Source organism: Pteropus alecto, unplaced genomic scaffold (assembly GCF_000325575.1).
Source record: "Pteropus alecto unplaced genomic scaffold, ASM32557v1 scaffold155, whole genome shotgun sequence".
Classification (NCBI taxonomy): Eukaryota; Metazoa; Chordata; class Mammalia; order Chiroptera; family Pteropodidae; genus Pteropus; species Pteropus alecto.
Genome location: NW_006438113.1, coordinates 415,581 through 434,120, shown reverse-complemented (window position 1 = coordinate 434,120; position 18,540 = coordinate 415,581). Strand labels below are relative to the sequence as shown.

The following is an 18,540-nucleotide window of genomic DNA, read 5'->3' as shown; positions in this document are numbered from 1 at the left end:
TCTACCTTCTATACCATCTTGACCAGAAGTCTTCATGGGCCTTCTTTGAGTTAAAATTTTCTCATGGGATTTCTTCATATGCAATGTAGTTTTGGTGTTATTTTTCATGTTTAAAAATAGTATGTTTTTACTGTTAAGTAGAAAAAAGTGAAGTGTAAAACAGCACATCCATGGTATGCTATCTTTCCGGTAAAGAAAGGAGGATGTAAGAAAATACATATTTCTGTATATTTGTTGAAAGAAAAAGCAGGAAGGATAAACCAGAATCCAAAGAGATTGGTTACCTACAGGGGGCAGGTAGAAAGGTGGTAGATAAAAAGGGAGAATGGGAACAGGGTAGCAGAGATGAAAAGAAAGTCACGCTTCTCTGAAAATATCTTTTTGTGTAGTTCTGACTTGAAGAATCATAGTAATACTTCTCATACCCCCAAAATAAAGTACTAAAACCAACTAAAATGTAGTATAGGTTGATCCCAAAGTGAAATACAAACAGTAGCAAATGATGCTATCTCTATTACATATGAAGAAAATGACCACAGTGGAAGGGATGGGAAAGGAAAGAAAAAAATCTAAGTAGCTTTAGAAAATAGTATACAATTACATGTCACTTAATGATGAGGATAAATTGTGACAAATGGACTATTAGGTGATTTTGTCTTTGTGTGAACATCTTAGAGTGTTCTTACACAAACCCAGATGGTATAATTATAATATAATGGTATAAAATATAAGATTAGCCTACTACACACTTAGGCTATCTGGTATAGCCTTTTGCTCTTATGCCACAAGCCTGTATGGCATGTTACTGTACAAAACAACAGGACATTAAATCAAGCACAAGAGAAAATGATGCAATCAAGAGACAAGGTAAACACGAGATGTATGAGGCTGCTGCTGGCGTAATATGGCATGCCGTTTTACAGCAAACTTTTTTATAAGTAGAAAAAGTACACTCTAAATAATGATAAAAAGTATAATATAGTAAATACATAAATAAGTAACAGTCATTTATTTTCATTATCAAGTAGTATGTACTGTACATAATTGTATGTGTTATACTTTTATATAACTGGCACAGTAGGTTTGTTTACACCATTATCACCACAAATACATGAGTAATGTGTTGTACTATGGCATTATAATGACTATGATGTCACTAGGTGACAGGTATTTTTAAGCTCCATTATAATCTTATGGGACTATCATTGTATATGTGGACTGTCATTGACTAAAATGTCATTATGTGGCATATGATTGTATTGACTGGATTCTGTAAGGCTAAAGGCAAAAAACAAAACAAACAAACAAAAAAACTGTACATAAATTCTGTAATCTAGTCAGAAAATGTGATTTTCACAAGATTATGGGTTTGCAGTTCAAAATAAATATATATACTAGAAATTTATGTACAATAGTCCCCCCTTATCCATGGGGGATATGTTTCAAGACCCCAGTGGATGCCTGAAACTGCAGAGAATATTGAACTCTATGCATACTATGTTTTTTCTATATATGCATACCTCTTCACTTACAGAAGCACTTTATGGCTTCTCTTTGGCATATCTGAATTGCCAGCATCAGTACTCTTTTTTTGGAATGCTGGACAAATAGATGATTCACGTCCAAATAGGATGGAGTGAGATGGTGGAAATTTCATCACACAGAACGACATGCAATTTAAAACTTGTGAATTGTTTATTTCTGCAATTTACTATTTTGGACCAAAGTTAACTGAAACCATGTAAAGCAAAACCATGGATAAGGTGGGAGACTACTATCTATACTAGAATTAAATGCATAAGTAAATATATTATAGATAATAAGAACTAATTTATCATTGTTGATAAAAGAAATTACAAATAAAGAATGATGAACACTAAAATGAACCCTGTGGTGTTGGACTAGAATCAGTTATCACTATATACTCATGTTTTTTTAATTATATATGTTGATAAATATAGAAATATATGTGTGTGTGTGTGAATAGGTAAGTAAATACATACATATACTTCCTAGATCTATCTGCTGAGAGTTCCTAGAAGCAATGACATACTGGTAGCAATTAGCATAGCTATCACCCAGATCTTGATCTCTAAATACCATCCTCTAATATAAGGAACCAGGTCTCTGAGGAGAAGTAGTTGATTGTAGGGCTGGGGTGGGAAAAATATAAGGTCAGCCCGGAACATCCTCATAGTGCCAGAAAGCAAGGAAATACTGATAGGTAGGTTGATAGATAGATACATAGATAAGTACATAGATACATAGATAGATGATAAATAGATAGATAGATAGATAGATAGATAGATAGATAGATAGATAGATAAAAAGATGATGATGATAGATGATAGATAGATGATAGATGATAGATAGGTAGATAGATAAATAATAGATGATAGATAGATAGTAAGTAAGTAAAGATGAGGGCTTTTTGAAAGAACATAGAAGCCAACCTGAAGGAGCTTCTAATGACTAAAGGTAGACTAATTGGAGCAACAAAATAAACAATGGTACTATTGAGTTTTAACCCACAGAATAAGATAAATATTCTATTCATGAATCCACACTGATATGAGTTAATAATGGATTAAATAAAAGTGGAGAAGGGGCAACTCTTACAGTAGAATTCTAATTAACTAATTAATTAATGTAGAAGGAAAAGGGAAATAGTGAATCATCATCAGAAATAATTATTGCAGATAAGATCCACTGATGGATGCTAAAATTAGTGTGCAAAAGTTTGAGCAGAGGTCAAATGATTTTTGACAAGGCTGCCATTCAGTGGGAAAGAACTGTTTTTTCAACAAATTTTGCTGGGAAAACTAGATATTCACATGCAAAAGAATGAAGTTGAACTCTTACCTGTACCATATACAAAAATTAACTCAAAATGGATCAAAGACATAAATGTAAAACCTAAAACTATAAAACTTTTATAAGAAAACATAGGGAGAAATCTTGATGACATTGGATTTGGCAATACTATCTTGAATATGACACTGGAGGCATAGGCAATAAAAGAAAAACTAGATAAATTGGACTACCTCAAAATTAAAAACTTCTGTGCATCAAAGGACAAAACCAACAAGCACAAAGGCAACCTATGGAATGGGAAAAACATTTGCAAGTCATATCTGAGAAGGGATTAATACCCAGAATATCAAAAGAACCCCTACAACTTAATAATAAAAAATAATAATCCAATTAAAAATAAAGAACTTGAATAGACATTTCTTCAAAGAAGATATACAAATGCCTGATAGGTATATAAAAAGATGCTCAATATCACTAATCATTAGGAAAATGCAAATCAAAACTATATTAAGATATCACCTTACACTCATTAGAATTGCTGCTATCTAAACAACAAGAACGACGACGACAACAACAACAACAACAACAACAACAGCAAAAAAACCAGAAAATAACAAGTGTTGGTGAGGATGTGGAGAAATTGGAAACTTTGTGCGTTGTTGGTGGGAATGTAAAATGATGTAGCCATTATGGAAAACAGTATGGCAGTTCCTCAAAAAATTAAAAACAGAATTACTATAGGATTCAGCAATAGCATTCCTGGGTATATATCCAAAAGAACCGAAAGCAGGGTCTTGAAAAAATGTTTGTAACCCATGTTCATAGCAGCATTATTCACAATAGCCAAAAAGTAAAAACAACCCAAATGTCCATTGATGGATGAATGGATAAACAAAACGTAGTATATGCATACAATGGGATATTGTTCAGCCTTTAAAAAGAAGGAATTTTAACACATACTACAATAAGGATGAACCTTGAGAACATTATGCTAAGTGAAATAAGCCAGTTATCAAAAGACAAATACTATTTGATATCACTTATTTGAATAATCAAACTCATAGAAACAGAAAATAGAATGGTGTTTGCCAGGGGCTGGGGAGAGAGTGAATGGGGAGTTATTTAACGGGTATAGAGTTTCAGTTTTTGAAATTGAAAAGTTCTGGAGATTAGTTGCACAACAATGTGAATACTTAACACTACTCAACTGTACACTTAGAAATAGTTTAAATGGTAAATTTTATGTTATGTGTATTTTACCATAATTTAATATTTAAGTTTGAAGAGAAACAGAATTTGCACAGTCTCAAAATATCTCTCCATAGATGTTTATTAACTACAAAGAAAAGATAGTAGCTTTACTATGGAGAAAGCCAGCAGAGACCAACTTAACCAAATGATCAAGCTCAACATCATTAGTAATAAGACATTTCAACACCAGGAACCCTGTGATATGATGCTTTAGAAAGGATACATCATTTTTGTGGTATTCTTGCCCTAAATGCATAACCTTAGTCTAATCATAAAACATCAGACAAACCCAAATAAGAAACATTTGACAAAATAACTGATCAGTCCTGCTTAAAGGTGTCAAGGTTAGGAAAGACAAAGAAAGGCGGAAGAACTGTTATTGAAGTCCTACAAAACTGCAAGAGACTAAGGAGAAATAACTAAATGCAATCTGTGATCCTGGATAGAATTATGGGACAGGAAAAGAACATTAGTGGAAAAACTGGTGAAATTCCAATAAGGTCTTTAGCTAATATGTTAATATTTAACTTAGTTAAATAATGTAAATAACTTAAATTTATTTAAATGTATTATTTAATTAAATAATTTTGCATTTAATTTAGCTAAATATGCTAATGTTAATTCACTGGTTCTGATCATTGTACGGTGGTTCCGTAAGATGTGAACATTTGGGGAAGCTAGGTGAGGGAGATATGGAAATTACATGATTTTTTGCAACTCGATTAACATTGAGAGGAAAGAGAGAAACCTACCCTATCATTCATACAACTCTTGTATTCATGATGTAGTAGAGGCTGTCAGGAATATGAAGTTCAAATCTGAAGTGCAATTTCCCAGATATCAATAGCAAATTCCCAAGAAGAGGGGTCCTTGCTGAGGAGCTTGTACTTCTTTTACAAAAGTATCGAACTCACCTGTGTGGCTGTTATCCCATTGCCTCTCAGAAACCAGCTGGCTTCAGGAAGATTCTACGAGCAGCCCTCTTTCCCCAGCTGCAGCCTCCAGGAGTTCAGTCAGTCCTTGCCTTCCTAAACTCTACCTTCTCTCTTGGAAGGTGATACTCTCAGATCTGACACTTCTAGACCTCTTTGGTTACCTTCCTCTTCTTTCTTCATCTCCCCAGGTCTTAGTTCTGTCCCACGGAGTTTTCACTCAGAGGGTCCTCTCTTCCTGCTAGTGAGTGTTAAGGACAACATCTGAGACTGACTTGCCCGCCCCAATGGTTTCTCAGTCTCCTAGTTTCTCAGAAGTTTGATGTGTGTGTTGGTGATGGATATTCTTCTTCTCCCATCCCTTCTTCCCTCTCCCCCCTTCTTCTTCTTGTGCTCCTTGTTGTTCCACACAGTTTTAAGAAAATGAAATGGGACCATTTAGAATTAAGCTGCCATGTTACTCCCAAACCTGGAAGTCTGGCAGGATGAGCTGGTATTGTCTGTTTACCTGGAATCCACACCCACCTGCTCCTCCCTGCCCTAGCCCTAGGAATCTGCCCTCTTGAACTATATTACCCAGGCTCCCTCAGCCTCAGCCCCTTGGGTTCAGCCATTGGGGATATCAGTAGGAGATTGGAGAGGAAGAAGAGCAATATATATCCCCCTGCACCCTCCTTGCTAGGCATGGCATAGCTGTGGCCATGTTCCTCTGCTAATGGCTGCAGCTCCTGTCCAATGAACTTCTCCTATAGTTGCAGCTCTCCTCAGCATTGGTGCAGTCCCTTCCCTGCTCCTCCAGGCCCAGGGAGGTAAGAACTCCCACTACTGCTGGTCTCTGAGCACCTTACCATACCTCATGGTTTCCCTTAAGCCTGTCCACACCTTTATGAACAGTCTCTCTCCTCAGATCCCCCTTTGATGTGCCCTCTGATTTCCACCAGGACCCTGACTGACACCCATGGATGTGTGGTTGTTGACATGCTGGAGAAGTCCTCCTTTGGTGACCGACACACCAAGTCTCCAGGAGTCTGGGTTTGGCTCTCCTGTGGCTGGAAGGGGTTGGTGTGTGTAGGAGACAAGAGTTTAGTATATACTATGAACTCAAATCCATGAAACAGAAGTGGAGAAAGTATAGGCAGGATGGACGATCATGAAACTCAGGACATTCGTGACATCTCCAGTTCAAATCACACAAGAAATTGTCATGCTTCAGACGTAAGACAGCTCTAAGTATTTAAGTACTTAAAATAAATGATTTTTTAAAAAGAATTGTTAATTACTAAGTTGGCAAATTTCTTTTTGAAAAATTGGCTCTCCTTAACTTGATGCAGGCAGCTTGACTTGAGGCAGCCCTTTGCCAAACTGGGTTGTTGAGCAAATTCCACTTGGAGAATTACTTGGTTCCTGTCAAGGGCTGGACTTGACCTTCTGACTCAGGACGGGCTGACATGGGTGCCTGAGTTCAAAGGCTGCTCCCTTGGGGCTCAGCATGGGCCAGGCCTCTTCCAAGATGGAGCGGTTCCCACCTGAGTCATCCTCAACCTCATCCACACAAGTAGTGTTCCTTGCAGGAGTCATCCAAGCCTAATCCCTCAGGCTGGAATCCAGCCCTGGTTAGGAGGGCCTTGAGCTACACCAGGTTCTTTGGCTGGAAAGGAGCTCACCCTCAGGGAGCCAAAGGCTGGGCTGAGAGGACAGGTTTCTGGTCACAGCTGGAAGGCCAAGTGGGCCTGGACCTGGGCCAGAACACCAAGGTCTGGGTCCCGAGTCTGGTCCTGGGCAGCTTGGTCTCTTGAGGCTTCTTGCTTTCTCTCTGTTGTACATTTGGGATCAATGTTTGAGCCCAACTTTGCCAGGAAATCTGGGACCATCGTGTGTTGTCACTGAAGTCAAGGTGCTCACAGCAGGGCAGTGCACTAAAGAGAAGTAGTGTCTCGTGGACAGGGGAATGATATGGCAAGGGCAGCAGTAGCCTGACAGTGAGGGGAAAGCATAGCCAGTGGCTATAGTGGGCCTGGCTCTGGACTGACACTGGGTCCAGAGTTCTGCTGAATGGCCTAGTCTTGACAAGGGCCTGTCAAGGGGCTGGTGAGCTCCTGAGGAGGAAGGGACTGTGAAGAGTATCCCAAGGTGGGGTCTGGAAGCCATCCCAGAACTGGTGGATGACACTGTCATCCTGTCAAGGGAGCAGGCAAAGAGAAGACCCTGTAGGGGTGGGTGGGAGACACACAAAACCTCAGAGGAAACAGAGAAGGGGCTTTGATGGGTCCAGGGAACGTCTCTATGGGTCGCTCAGCCCAGTTCCCACCAGCTGTGTCCCAGAAGTAGTCCCATCCTCGGCAACGTGGCCCTGATGCCCTGAGCAGAACATTCTGGTATTTGTCTGTCACAGGGGAGAACAGAATCATCCAGATCTGCTTAAGCTCCAGGGCCCTCACTTTAACAGCCTCTCTGAGTCCACAGGGTCATACATGTGTATATACATAAAACTTGGAAGAGTAGTATTATTGTATGCTTTTTCTTAAGAAGACTTCTCTAAATTGTTTAAGACTCAACCACTCCTGCCAAATGGAGATAGCACATGTGGTGCTGTGGCCTTGTGACTCAGAGTTACTGTTGTCCACAATACCCACTGCCTACCCTAGGGGTGCCGGCCACAGCCTGGGGAGACTCCCAACACCACTCACGAATGTAGGAGGGCATCAGCCCTGTAGGACCCAAGCTATGAAGGCCTATGGTTGGGTCAACACTAATTAGGTCCCAACATACCCTCCTGGGAAGCTCTGAGGGTTGTGGGAGACTGCACGGGGAAGGGGGTCTCAGACTCCTGATCCAGGCCTGGACTGCAGGAACAGGGACTCAGTGGGTCTTCCCTCCATGACACCTGCCTAGTGGGTTCTCATTCCCCAGCCCTCTGGCTCCGAGGCAGCCTCATACTCCTACCACTCTTTGGTCCACCCACTTGTTGGTCAGGACTCACTGCCAAGTGGCCCCTCCCTGGCACATAAGTAACAAGAGAGAGGGAGCAGAAATTTACTAAGTTTGCATGCATGATCCCACAGACTATCAGTGGCATGGCCAGGAAGGCATGGCTGTTCTCAATTACAGATGAGGAAACTGAGGCTCAGGCTGGGCTAGTGACTAAGGGAAGGAGCATGTGGCATGGTGCTTGAGGCATCTCTCTCCATTCTGAGTAACTAGGGAGGCAGTGTGGCCCTCTAAACACGTGATGTGTCAGGCTGGTAGAGCAGCTTTCTGGGATTTCTTGCTAAGGCCATAAGCACCTCCCCAGATGGTGGTGGAGTCCTCCATCTACTCCTCTAGGACCCTCTTGAGGGGCACTGCTGACCTTACAGGGTCTCTCCGAGGGGCCAGGCCCCAATGTGCAGGGAGGGTCGAGTTTCTTCATATGCTGGCTTTCTCAGTGCTGGGTCACTCATGTTCTCCTGTGAGTAAGAACCAGCTGCCTGCAAGCCAGGGATTACTAGGCTGTGTCTCCTCCACCTTGGGCAAAGCACCGCCTTGAATCCCCCCAACCCTCCAATACCTGTCCAATGGAGGCTGCAAAGCCATCCTGCAGAGCTGAGGTTCTTGGGAATGGGGAGTTGTGTTCCTGGCCTGAGGGGTTATCCAGGTCCACATGACCCACAGAACCCCTAAACACCAGCTATGCCACCATGGGGACCCTGGACAGTAGGCTAGAAGTCCTAGGCCTTGTCTGGGTACATACCCGTGCCCAGGCTGTGGAGAACTCAAAGCCTAGGGGGCTGGTAGGGCTGCTGTCTCCAAGTCCCTCTCATCCCACAGGGCATTCAGGCCTCCGGCCTTGGGGGAGCAGCATGTCCCAGAACTGACCTCCATGTCCAGCCTCAGTCCGCCTCCCTGTCCCTGCCCCTCACAGGGTCTCAGGATATAGGGTGAGTGGGTCTCGTGCTGCTAGAGGGGCAGTGCCAGAGCCCTAGGGTGGTCCCACCCAGCCTTTTCCTTCTGCCATCACCTGTGCTGACTCACTGCCTGACTTCCTACTTGACTGTGGCAAGGGGTGGTACCCCAGAGCCCAGCCAGGCATCAGAGGCATCTATAAAAGCACACTGTTCCAGGCCCTAGCATCCTGCTTGATTGCCGCCTGTCACTACACAATGCTGGGAGGCCTGGGGAAACTTGCCGCTGAAGGCCTGGCCCACCGCACTGAGAAGGCCACTGAGGAAGCTGGTAAGAACCTAAGGCTCTTTTCAACCCGGGCCATTCTCTCAGGCTAGAGGCTTGACTCAGCCTGTGCGAAGCTGATCCCAGCAGGTTTGAGGCAGGCCTTAGCCCCATGATCAGCCCCACAAAGATAGAATAGAAGGGGTGGTGTGAGGAAACTGAGGCGGGCAGCTCAGGGTGCAGCCAGGAGGGGTCAGCTGCCCCAAACAACCCTCACTTTGTGTGGCTAGAGGCAAGAGGGAGACCAGCTTAGAGGAGGCCCCAGGAGGCCAGTGGGGAGCGTGGGTGCCGGGTGCTGGGTGCTGGTGGCTTGAATCCTTCCCTCTGGAACCTGGGATCCCTTCCATATCCAAACAGCCTATTGCAAATATCCGATACAGAAAAAGGAAGGTGGAATTTTATTTTCACCATAACTTTAAAACTTCAAAGATTTATTTATTAAGAAACCATCAAATTTGATTCTGTTCAAAGTCAGCCCCAGGGGTTTATAAAAAGAATGTTTGCAAGATCTTCAAAGTCCCCAGAAGCCCTTTTCTGTATGCAGACATCAGCAACTGTGTTCAGGGAGGCTAATCCAGGTTCCATCTGTCTGACATGTAAATTTGCTGTCCTCTTTCGAAATGGCTGCAAACATGTCTGTATTTCATTGGTTAACTGTAACTGGTGTTGACTGCCCTCTTTCCTCTTTCACTAGCTCTCTGAGTTCTGTATTATTCCCATTCCACAGATGAAGGAACCAAGCAGTAAAGAAAGGAGTTAGAATCAGAACCAGTTCTTCTGACACTGCCGGTTCTAGCACACTATCACCAAACTTTAAACAACTCCTAGGTGGGCAGAGTCCCCTGCTATTGGAGGATGGCTTTGGGGAACTGGTTTTGCTGGAGGAAGCTTCATCACCTAGATGCAGCCGTCATCTGGCTTGAGGCAGGATAGCAGCACACCTCGGTGATCTGGGAAACAGGTTCAGCCTTGGTGCCAGGTTCCCAGCTGACAGAAAGGCCTGCTCATCAGCATCTAGGCCACGACAGGCTGTGGGGCATGGAGGGCCCTGAGCTCTTGTGTGGCTTACTCAGCTTTTTTCCCCCGGCAGTCTGGCCTCACTTGAGTCTCTGAAGGAAGCCAGCGGGGTTCCTTCTTGTGAGCCAGCTTGTCCTGGCTGGGACAGCATCCCAGAGCCCTATTCAGGATATCCAGAGCTGTCTGGGCTCTGCCGTAAGGAGAAGCTTGTTTACATTGTGCTCTCACCCTGGGCTTGTCTCATCTTTTCAGTTCATGCTGTGGAAGGAGTGGTGAAGGAGGTGGTGGAACATGCCAAGGAGGCTGGAGAGAAAGGTATGCTAGGGCTGGGGAAGGAATGAAGGAGGCAAGCGGGGAGGAATGAAGGAGGCAAACCTGTACTTTGATTAACCAGGTCAAACCCTGACTCAGATGTATACCCTTTCAGTTGGTAGGCAATTATCTACGCTGAGGCCACAGACCAAACTTTGCTAAGGCAGGATCCAACTAGATAGTCTTCTCTGTGGACTTTTAAGAAGACGATGTCACAAATAAAAAATAAAACAAAACAAAAAAACAAAAAAACAAAAAAAAGGACGATATTACAAAAGACTATGCGGCAGCATGCTGGGACAAAATGTTTAAGATAGAAAATATATTTATATAAATACATATTTACATAAATGTTTGTATGTGTATGTGTGTGAGGAAGGACCATAATTCAGCACACATACACCTCATTCCTACAACAAAATAGACTCCTGATAGAACAAGGACTTAAATATAAATACATAGAATTATTAAATTGTTAGAAGAAAACAGAGGAGTTTTTGCAAAATTTCAGAGATGGAAGGATCTTTTAACTTTGACAGAAAACCCAACAGCCATAAAGGAAATATTAGGTAGATTTGACAATATTGACCTTCAAATTTTACATAGTAAAACAAACAAACAAATTACAACCTAAGCCAAAAGAAAAATCACAAACTGAGGACAGTAATAATAACCTAATACAAAAATGACCAAATGACCAAATGACCAAACAGGCAATTCACAGAAAAATGAAAAATGAGTAGGTAATACGCCCATGAGCAAATACTCAGTCTCCCTCATAATCTAAGAAATGCAGGTCACTGAGGAAAATAAAACAAAATTTGAACACATTGCTCCAGGAGCTCTGCTACACTCTGTCTCATTGGGGCTCCTCCAGGGCATGATCCAGTATGACTGCCACATCCCACAGGCCTCTCCAGGTGACACTAGCTCAGCGAACGGCTTGAAATATTTACTTTGCTCACCCGAATATTATTCCTCTTTCTCCTTGACAGCTATTGCTGAAGCCTTCAAGAAGGCCCAGCAAACAGGGGACCAAGTGGTGAAGGAAGTCACTGAGACAGTGACCAATACAGTCACAAATGCTGTTACCCATGCAGCGGAAGGCCTGGGTAAATTGGGACAGTGAGCACGCCTGCCACTGGCAAACTCTTCCTGAATCTCAATAAAAAGATGTGAAATGTGTACACTGAGTCCTGGATTTATTCTTATTTGAATGGAAACACTGTCTATGTCTTGTCACTTGCTGACATACATTGTCATTGCTGGGGGTCAGGTAGGTCCCCCTGATTAATCAGATGTGCTGCTCTCACATTAAGATTTCTCTTGTCAGCAAAGACCTCTTGAAGAATTATTAGTATCTATGCTACATTTCTTAAAACCTTATTTTCCCAGAAACTATCTATAGCTTTCAGATACCTCAATACTCCAAGGACACCCCAAGGGAGGACCATAATTCAGCTTACAAGTTCTTTGGATTTTCCTTGACATGCTCTTACAGGATTCAGGGAAGATAACAGATGAACCTGATTGACAAGTTGGCTGGACAGGCTCAGACAGCTTGAGATGCTCCATATTCTGAAAGAGGTTTCTGGGAAACGTTTCTGCTGGATGGTCACAAAATCGGGTCAAGGAGGCACTGAGTCCACTGCTCATTGGCTGTTGAAGCCACTGTCAGACCTCCCCTCTGATACTTGTGTTAGGCCTAACTGGTAGTAGTGGGCAAGAATGTTTGGCCTTCTCTCCTTCCTGCCATGAATAAGTCAGTACAATAAAGGTTAAACATACGTTTAAGTAATATTTAGCTTAACATTTTGGATTTTAAAAAAGAAAATGATTTCTAAAGATATAGCATATTTGTTCTTAGCAGAAATTAGAAGAAAAGATGTTTTAAAGAACAAGTTAGTTGCGCACCATATTTCTGGTTTTCTTTTAGAATTGGCTTCATAAGTTTCTGAACAGCCCAGGAATCCAATGTCCTGGATTGCGGTATCTGCCACTGTCTAGCCATATTTGGACCTCATATTTTAGTTTGGCTTCTGATAAGTTTTGAATTCCTCCAATCCAAACTCAGTTCTAAAAGGATGAGAGCACTGTTGGTGGTAGTGTAAACTGGAACGCCTTCTTTGGACAGCAGTTCCTCTTACCAGACTTTAATCTTCAGGTGTGCACAGGTACATGCAGATGCTCAAAGGGCGGATAGATTCATCAGGGCATGTCTGTAACAGCAAGAGTTTGGAAACATCTTAAAATGCTAATCAGAAATTGCTTAGATGGCAAGTTTTGCTCTGCTTATTTGGTTTGAGATACAATATAGAGATGATACCTATTATTTCTAACATATTATAATGCCTATGCTTGAAAAATGGGCCTATGTCTAGATGGCCACCAATAAGAACAAACTCTGGAATACTCTATGGGTGTTAAGAAGAATGAGGAAATGTACATGTCAAACAAGTCAATAAGATGTAAAATATATATGTACAATAAGTTCAATTTTACAAAGCAAAGCAAAAACATAATTGCATAAAAATAGAAAAAAAACTGGTAGTATGTATATAGCAAACATTAACAGTGCTCATTTCTGTGTCTGTGAGAATATGAGGAATCTTCATTTTCTACAGTACACATTTCCATGACGCTTGAATTTAAGAGAAAATCAATACAGATATATTTTAAAATGTGGTCATGGAGGGCACCTACTAGCTTATTCAAGATTGTTTCCTAGTTAAGTGCTACTCAAAGTTTGCTGGTTTGTTAGCACTGGCAACAAGATAAGTAAAGAAACTGAGAGCATTTAGAAACTCTTAAACATTGCCTGGCCCTCCAGGAATGTGATCAGTGGACAATTCTTGTTGCAGGGTATAGGCCAGCTCACATTGTTTAACTTGCACTGCAAGTTGTACATGAATAGTCACATGAAGTAGGACCACATAACACAATGAATTAAAGTAAGAAACAAGCAAAAAAAAAATCCCAAAAAACTAGTCCTTCATCACAGAGTTGGAGAAGTACTGCCCATGTTTTCTTAAATTCACCTCGCAATGTGCTGTTCTGGAATGAGTACTTCCACCTCTCGTTTTCTTTTTAACGTGTATGTTGTGCAGTGAGAGGCATGGCACCTACCTCATACAAACTCTAAATGTGTTATAAAAAGCAAAAGAGAGTGATATCAGAGAAAATGGTGCAGCAAGGACCTCCAAACATTCTCTTCAAAGTAATGAGAAAACTGGTAAAAATATAGTCAGAATGAACTTTTTTCAGAACTCTGGAAATTAACCAAAGTCTTACAGCAATCAACGGAGCATTTATGTAAAACAAATTAAAAACAAACAAACAAACAAACAGACAAAATCTTGTCAAGAACAGAAAGATTTCTGATGTTCTTAACTTGCTCTATTCTCATCTCCACTTGCACCCCCCTTCTCCAGTTCCACTGGAACCTTGAAAATAACAGCCCGCTAGTTACTAGAAAGAGCAGAACAGAGCTGGAGTTCCTTCAAAGCCTCATTCTCAGAGAACTGTCATTATTTGACTTAACTGGAAGACCCTACTGCGAGGCTGCCTTTATTTGGCCTGACTAGGAGCTCACCTCTGCAAAAAGCCCTGGGGCTGTTTGTCATGAAACATTTAGGCAGTTTGTAAAGTTGGTGGCTACATGAGGTGGTGCATAACAATTTGGGCAAACAATAGGCTAACCAAAAAGCTTAAAAGGAAAAACTGGGGAATAAAATGTCCATGGATGCTTTGAAAATGCAAACATATTCCTAGGAATCTAGAAGGCCATTGCACATGTGTAGGATTGCACACATGCTCAGTAAAGATCTGAGAAGACTCAAAGCTCTCATCCCTCACTAATCTTGAGGCTCTGTGCAAGGAATTAAAAGCTTTGGTGGAAATGTGAACTGCCTGACTGAGTGTTGAAGGTGAGGCACAACATGTACATAAAGTCTCTTGGCAAAAATGGAAGGCTTACTGGTTCTAGATACTTAAAGAAATCTCCAATCATTAGCTGACCACTAAGCTGAGCAGAACTTCAGGGGCTACACACAACAAAGAAAACAGACTATGGAATTAGTTCAGAAAGGTCACTAAACAGCAGTAACAATAAATCGGGGTGGGGGGAGGAGTATGGAATCTGATTTCCAGAGTTCCCATATTATATTATTTAACATGTCCTGTTTTCGGCCAAAGAATCACAAGATGTACAAGGAAAGAAATTATGACCCACTTTAAAGGGGGAAAAAAGAGAAACTGTGCCTGAAGAAGCCCAGAAATTGGATTAACTAGACAAAAACTTTAAATCAACTATTTTAAACATGTTCAAAGAACTAAAGGAAAGCACATGTAAAGAATTAAAGAAAATATGAGATCAATATCAAGTACAGAATACAAATAAAAAGATAGAAGTTATAATAAAGAACAGAACAGAAATTCTAGAGTTAAAAGTACAACTGAAATAAAAAAAATTATTAGAGAGGCTCAACAACGGATTGGAGCAGGCATATGGAAAAATCCATGAACATTAAGTCAAATGAGATTATTCAACTTGATGACCAGAAAGCAAAACGAATTTAAACAAAGAGAGACTTAGAGACCTGTAAGTCACTATCAAGAAAATTACCTTATGCATAATGAGAGTACTAGAGGAAGCAAAGAAAGGAAGGCAGAAAGATTATTCAAAGAAATAATGGCTGACAACAACAAATTTGATGACAAAAATTAATCTATACTTCCAAGAAGCTTATACTCAAATAGAGGCACGCGTAGGTAAATTCTAATCAAAATTTTGAGATACAAAGACAAAGAGAGAATCCTGAAACAGAAAGAGAAAAACAAGTCATCACATAAAAGAGAGCCTTAATAAACTTAACAGGTGACATCTCACCAGCAACCATAGAGGCCAGAAGACAATAAGATGACCTATTAAAAGTGCTGGGGAAAAAAAGACCGTCAACCAAAAATTCTATGTCCAGACATCACAGCCTCCTCACCTCACATTTGCATAGTACACTTAACCTATGGAATCACTACTCCATGCTGTTGACCCTGCTGTCATCAGGGGAGACCTGAAGGACTCAGGCCTTGGCCTATCCCACCAGCTTCATGACCTGCTGCAGGATTGTAAAGGCCCCCAAATCCCCAGGTTCCTGCGACTCTCAGAGAACATTGCTCTGTGCTAGCACTCTCTACTGTAGGCTTCCCAGGAGTGGGTGGCTTAGAACAGAACCCATCTCCACTCAGCTCACAGGATAAAATTGCTGTACACATCTTTTTTTCTCATAAAATTTAGCCATTTTGCAACTAGACTCCCTGGGTGGTTTCTGAGGTACAACTTTAAGTTGCTGTGTTTTTGTTTTTGTTTTTTTCTTATTAATCGAGGTGAAATTTACATAACATACAGTTAACCATTTAAAAGTATGCAATCCAGTGATATTTAGTGTATCCACATTGTTGTGCAAGCATCACTTCTCTCTAGTTTCAAAACTTTGTCACCACCTCAGAAAAACACCCCATACCTATTAAGTAATCACTCCTCAAGAAATAATTAAAATTAGAGCAGAATTAAGTGAAATTGAAAACAAAACGAAACAAAAAAATAGAAAAGATAAATGCAGCAAAGAGCTGGTTCTTTGAGAAGGTTAATAAAATTGACAAACTCCTGGCTAGACTCACTAAAGAAAAAAGAGAAAGGATACAAGTAAACAAAATCAGGGATGAAAGAGGAGAAATTATGACATACACCACAGAAATACAAAGGATCATACCAGAATACTATAAAATAGTATATAACACCAAATTTAATAACCTAGAAGAAATGGACAAATACTTAAAAAGATACAACCTTCCTAGGATGAATCAAGAACTAGAAATTAAAATAGACTGATCAGCAGTGGAAATTGAAACAATCATCAAAAAACCTACTAAAAGTCCAGGACCAGATGGCTTCACCAGTGAATTCTACTGAACATTCAAAGAAGATTTAATACTAATTCTCCTCAAACTCTTCCAAAAAAATCGAAGAGGAGGCAATTCTTCCCAACTCATGTTATGAGGCCAGTATTACCCTGATACCAAAACCTGGTAAAGATAACACAAAAAAAGAAAACTCCAGACCAATATCTCTCATGAACACAGATGCAAAAATCCTAAATAAGATACTAGCAACATATTAAAATGATTACACACCACGACAGTGGGCTTTATCCCAGAGGCACAGAGATGGTTCAGCATATTCAAATCAATCAATGTGACACGCCACATTAACAAATTAAAAAATAAGAATCATATGATCATATCAATAGATGCAGAAAAAGCCTTCAACAAGATACAGCATCCATTTATGATCAAAACACTTCACAAAATCGGTATAGAAGAAAAGTACTTTAACATAATAAAGGCCATATATGACAAACTCTCAGCCAGCTTATAAGTGAAAAACTAAAAACCTTTCCTCTAAGATCAGGAACAAGACAAGGCTGTTCGCTATTGCCACTGTTATTCAATATAACATTGGAGGTCCTAGTGAGTGCAATCAGACAAGAGAAAGATATGAAAGGCATCCAAATAGGAAATGAAGAAGTCGAACTGTCAGTATTTGCAGATGACATGATTCTCTATACAGAAAACCCTAAAGACTCCACAAGAACACTACTAGAAATAATAGCAAATACAGTAAAGTATCTGGATACAAAATCAATGTTCAAAAATTCATAGCGTTCCTATACTCTAATAATGAAGTGTCAGAAAAAGAAGTAGAAAAAAAATTCCTTTTGCAATTGCACCAAAAAGAATAAAATACCTAAGAATAACTCTAACAAAATATGTGAAGGACCTATATAATGAAAACTATAAGACCCTGTTAAAAGAAATAGAAGAAGATACAAAGAAATGGAAAGATATTCCGTGTTTTTGGATTGGAAGAATCAACATAATTAAAATCACCTTATTACCTAAAGCATTATACAGATTTAGTGCAATCTCCATCAAAATCCCATCAGCATTTTTTAAAGAAATAGAACAAAAAATCATCAGATTTGTATGGAAGCACAAAAGACCCCGAATTGCCAAAGCTATTCCGAGAAAAAAGAACAAGGCTGGAGGCAACACTCTGCCAGACCTCAAATGAGACTACAAAGCGAAAGTAATCAAAACGACATGGTATTGGCAGCAAAATAGAAACACAGACCAGTGGAACAGAATCTAGAGTCCAGAAGTAAACCCATGTTTATATGGGCAAATAATTTTGAACAAAAGAGCCAAAACCATATAGCATAGAAAGGAAAGCCTCTTCAATAAATGGTACTGGGTAAGCTAGAAAGTCAGTTTTCCAAAAAGATATTTTCACACCGATGTTCGTAGCAGCATTATTCATGGTGGCCAGGACATAGAAGCAACTGAAGTGTTTTAAGATAGATGATTGGGTAAAGAAGCTGTGGTATATATATACATTGGAACATTACTCAGCCATAAGAAGAGATGAAATACTGCCATTTACTACAACATGGATGGATCTTGAGATAATCATGCTAAGCAAAATAAGCCAGACAGAAAAAGTTGAAAACCACATATCACTTACATGTGGGATATAAACCTAAAAGGAACAAACGAACAGGACAAACAAGCAGAGACTTATGGACATGTACAATAGATTAGTGGTTATCAGAGGGTAGAAGGGAGTTTGATGTGGTAAAAGGAGTCAAATATGTGGTGACGGAAAGAAATCTAAATATCGACAGTGTACACAATGCAATATATATATGCCTTACTGTCGAACTGTACACATGAAACTTACTGGAGTTCGTTAACCAGTGTCACCATAATAAAAATAAATTAATTTTTTTAAAAAAGGTAATCATTCCTCATCTACTACTCCATATCCTGGTAATCACTAATCTGCTCTCTGTTTCTGTGGATTTACCTATTCTGGATATATCATATAAAAGGAATAATACAATTATGTGAGCTTTTACATCTAGCTTCCTTCACTTAGTATGTTTTTGAGGTT

At 40.4% G+C, this 18,540-nt stretch overlaps 1 protein-coding gene across 1 annotated transcript; it reads left to right on the top strand.

Moving 5' to 3' along the window:
• Positions 1-9,136: 9,136 nt before the first annotated feature.
• FAM25A (family with sequence similarity 25 member A) lies at positions 9,137-11,717 on the top strand. The gene is made up of 3 exons (XM_025049315.1): positions 9,137-9,209; positions 10,473-10,535; positions 11,528-11,717. Exons 1-3 carry the CDS (start codon positions 9,137-9,139, stop codon positions 11,659-11,661), a joined length of 270 nt encoding a protein of 89 aa, XP_024905083.1. The 3' UTR covers positions 11,662-11,717.
• The last annotated feature ends 6,823 nt before the right edge of the window (positions 11,718-18,540 follow it).

Bases quoted from the DNA above. Each gene is read 5' to 3' on its own strand.
- FAM25A (XM_025049315.1), top strand. From the start codon at position 9,137: ATGCTGGGAGGCCTGGGGAAACTTGCCGCTGAAGGCCTGGCCCACCGC. The intron at 9,210-10,472 runs GTAAGAACCTAA...TCATCTTTTCAG, and splicing joins GAAGGCCACTGAGGAAGCTG to TTCATGCTGTGGAAGGAGTG. The intron at 10,536-11,527 runs GTATGCTAGGGC...TCTCCTTGACAG, and splicing joins CAAGGAGGCTGGAGAGAAAG to CTATTGCTGAAGCCTTCAAG.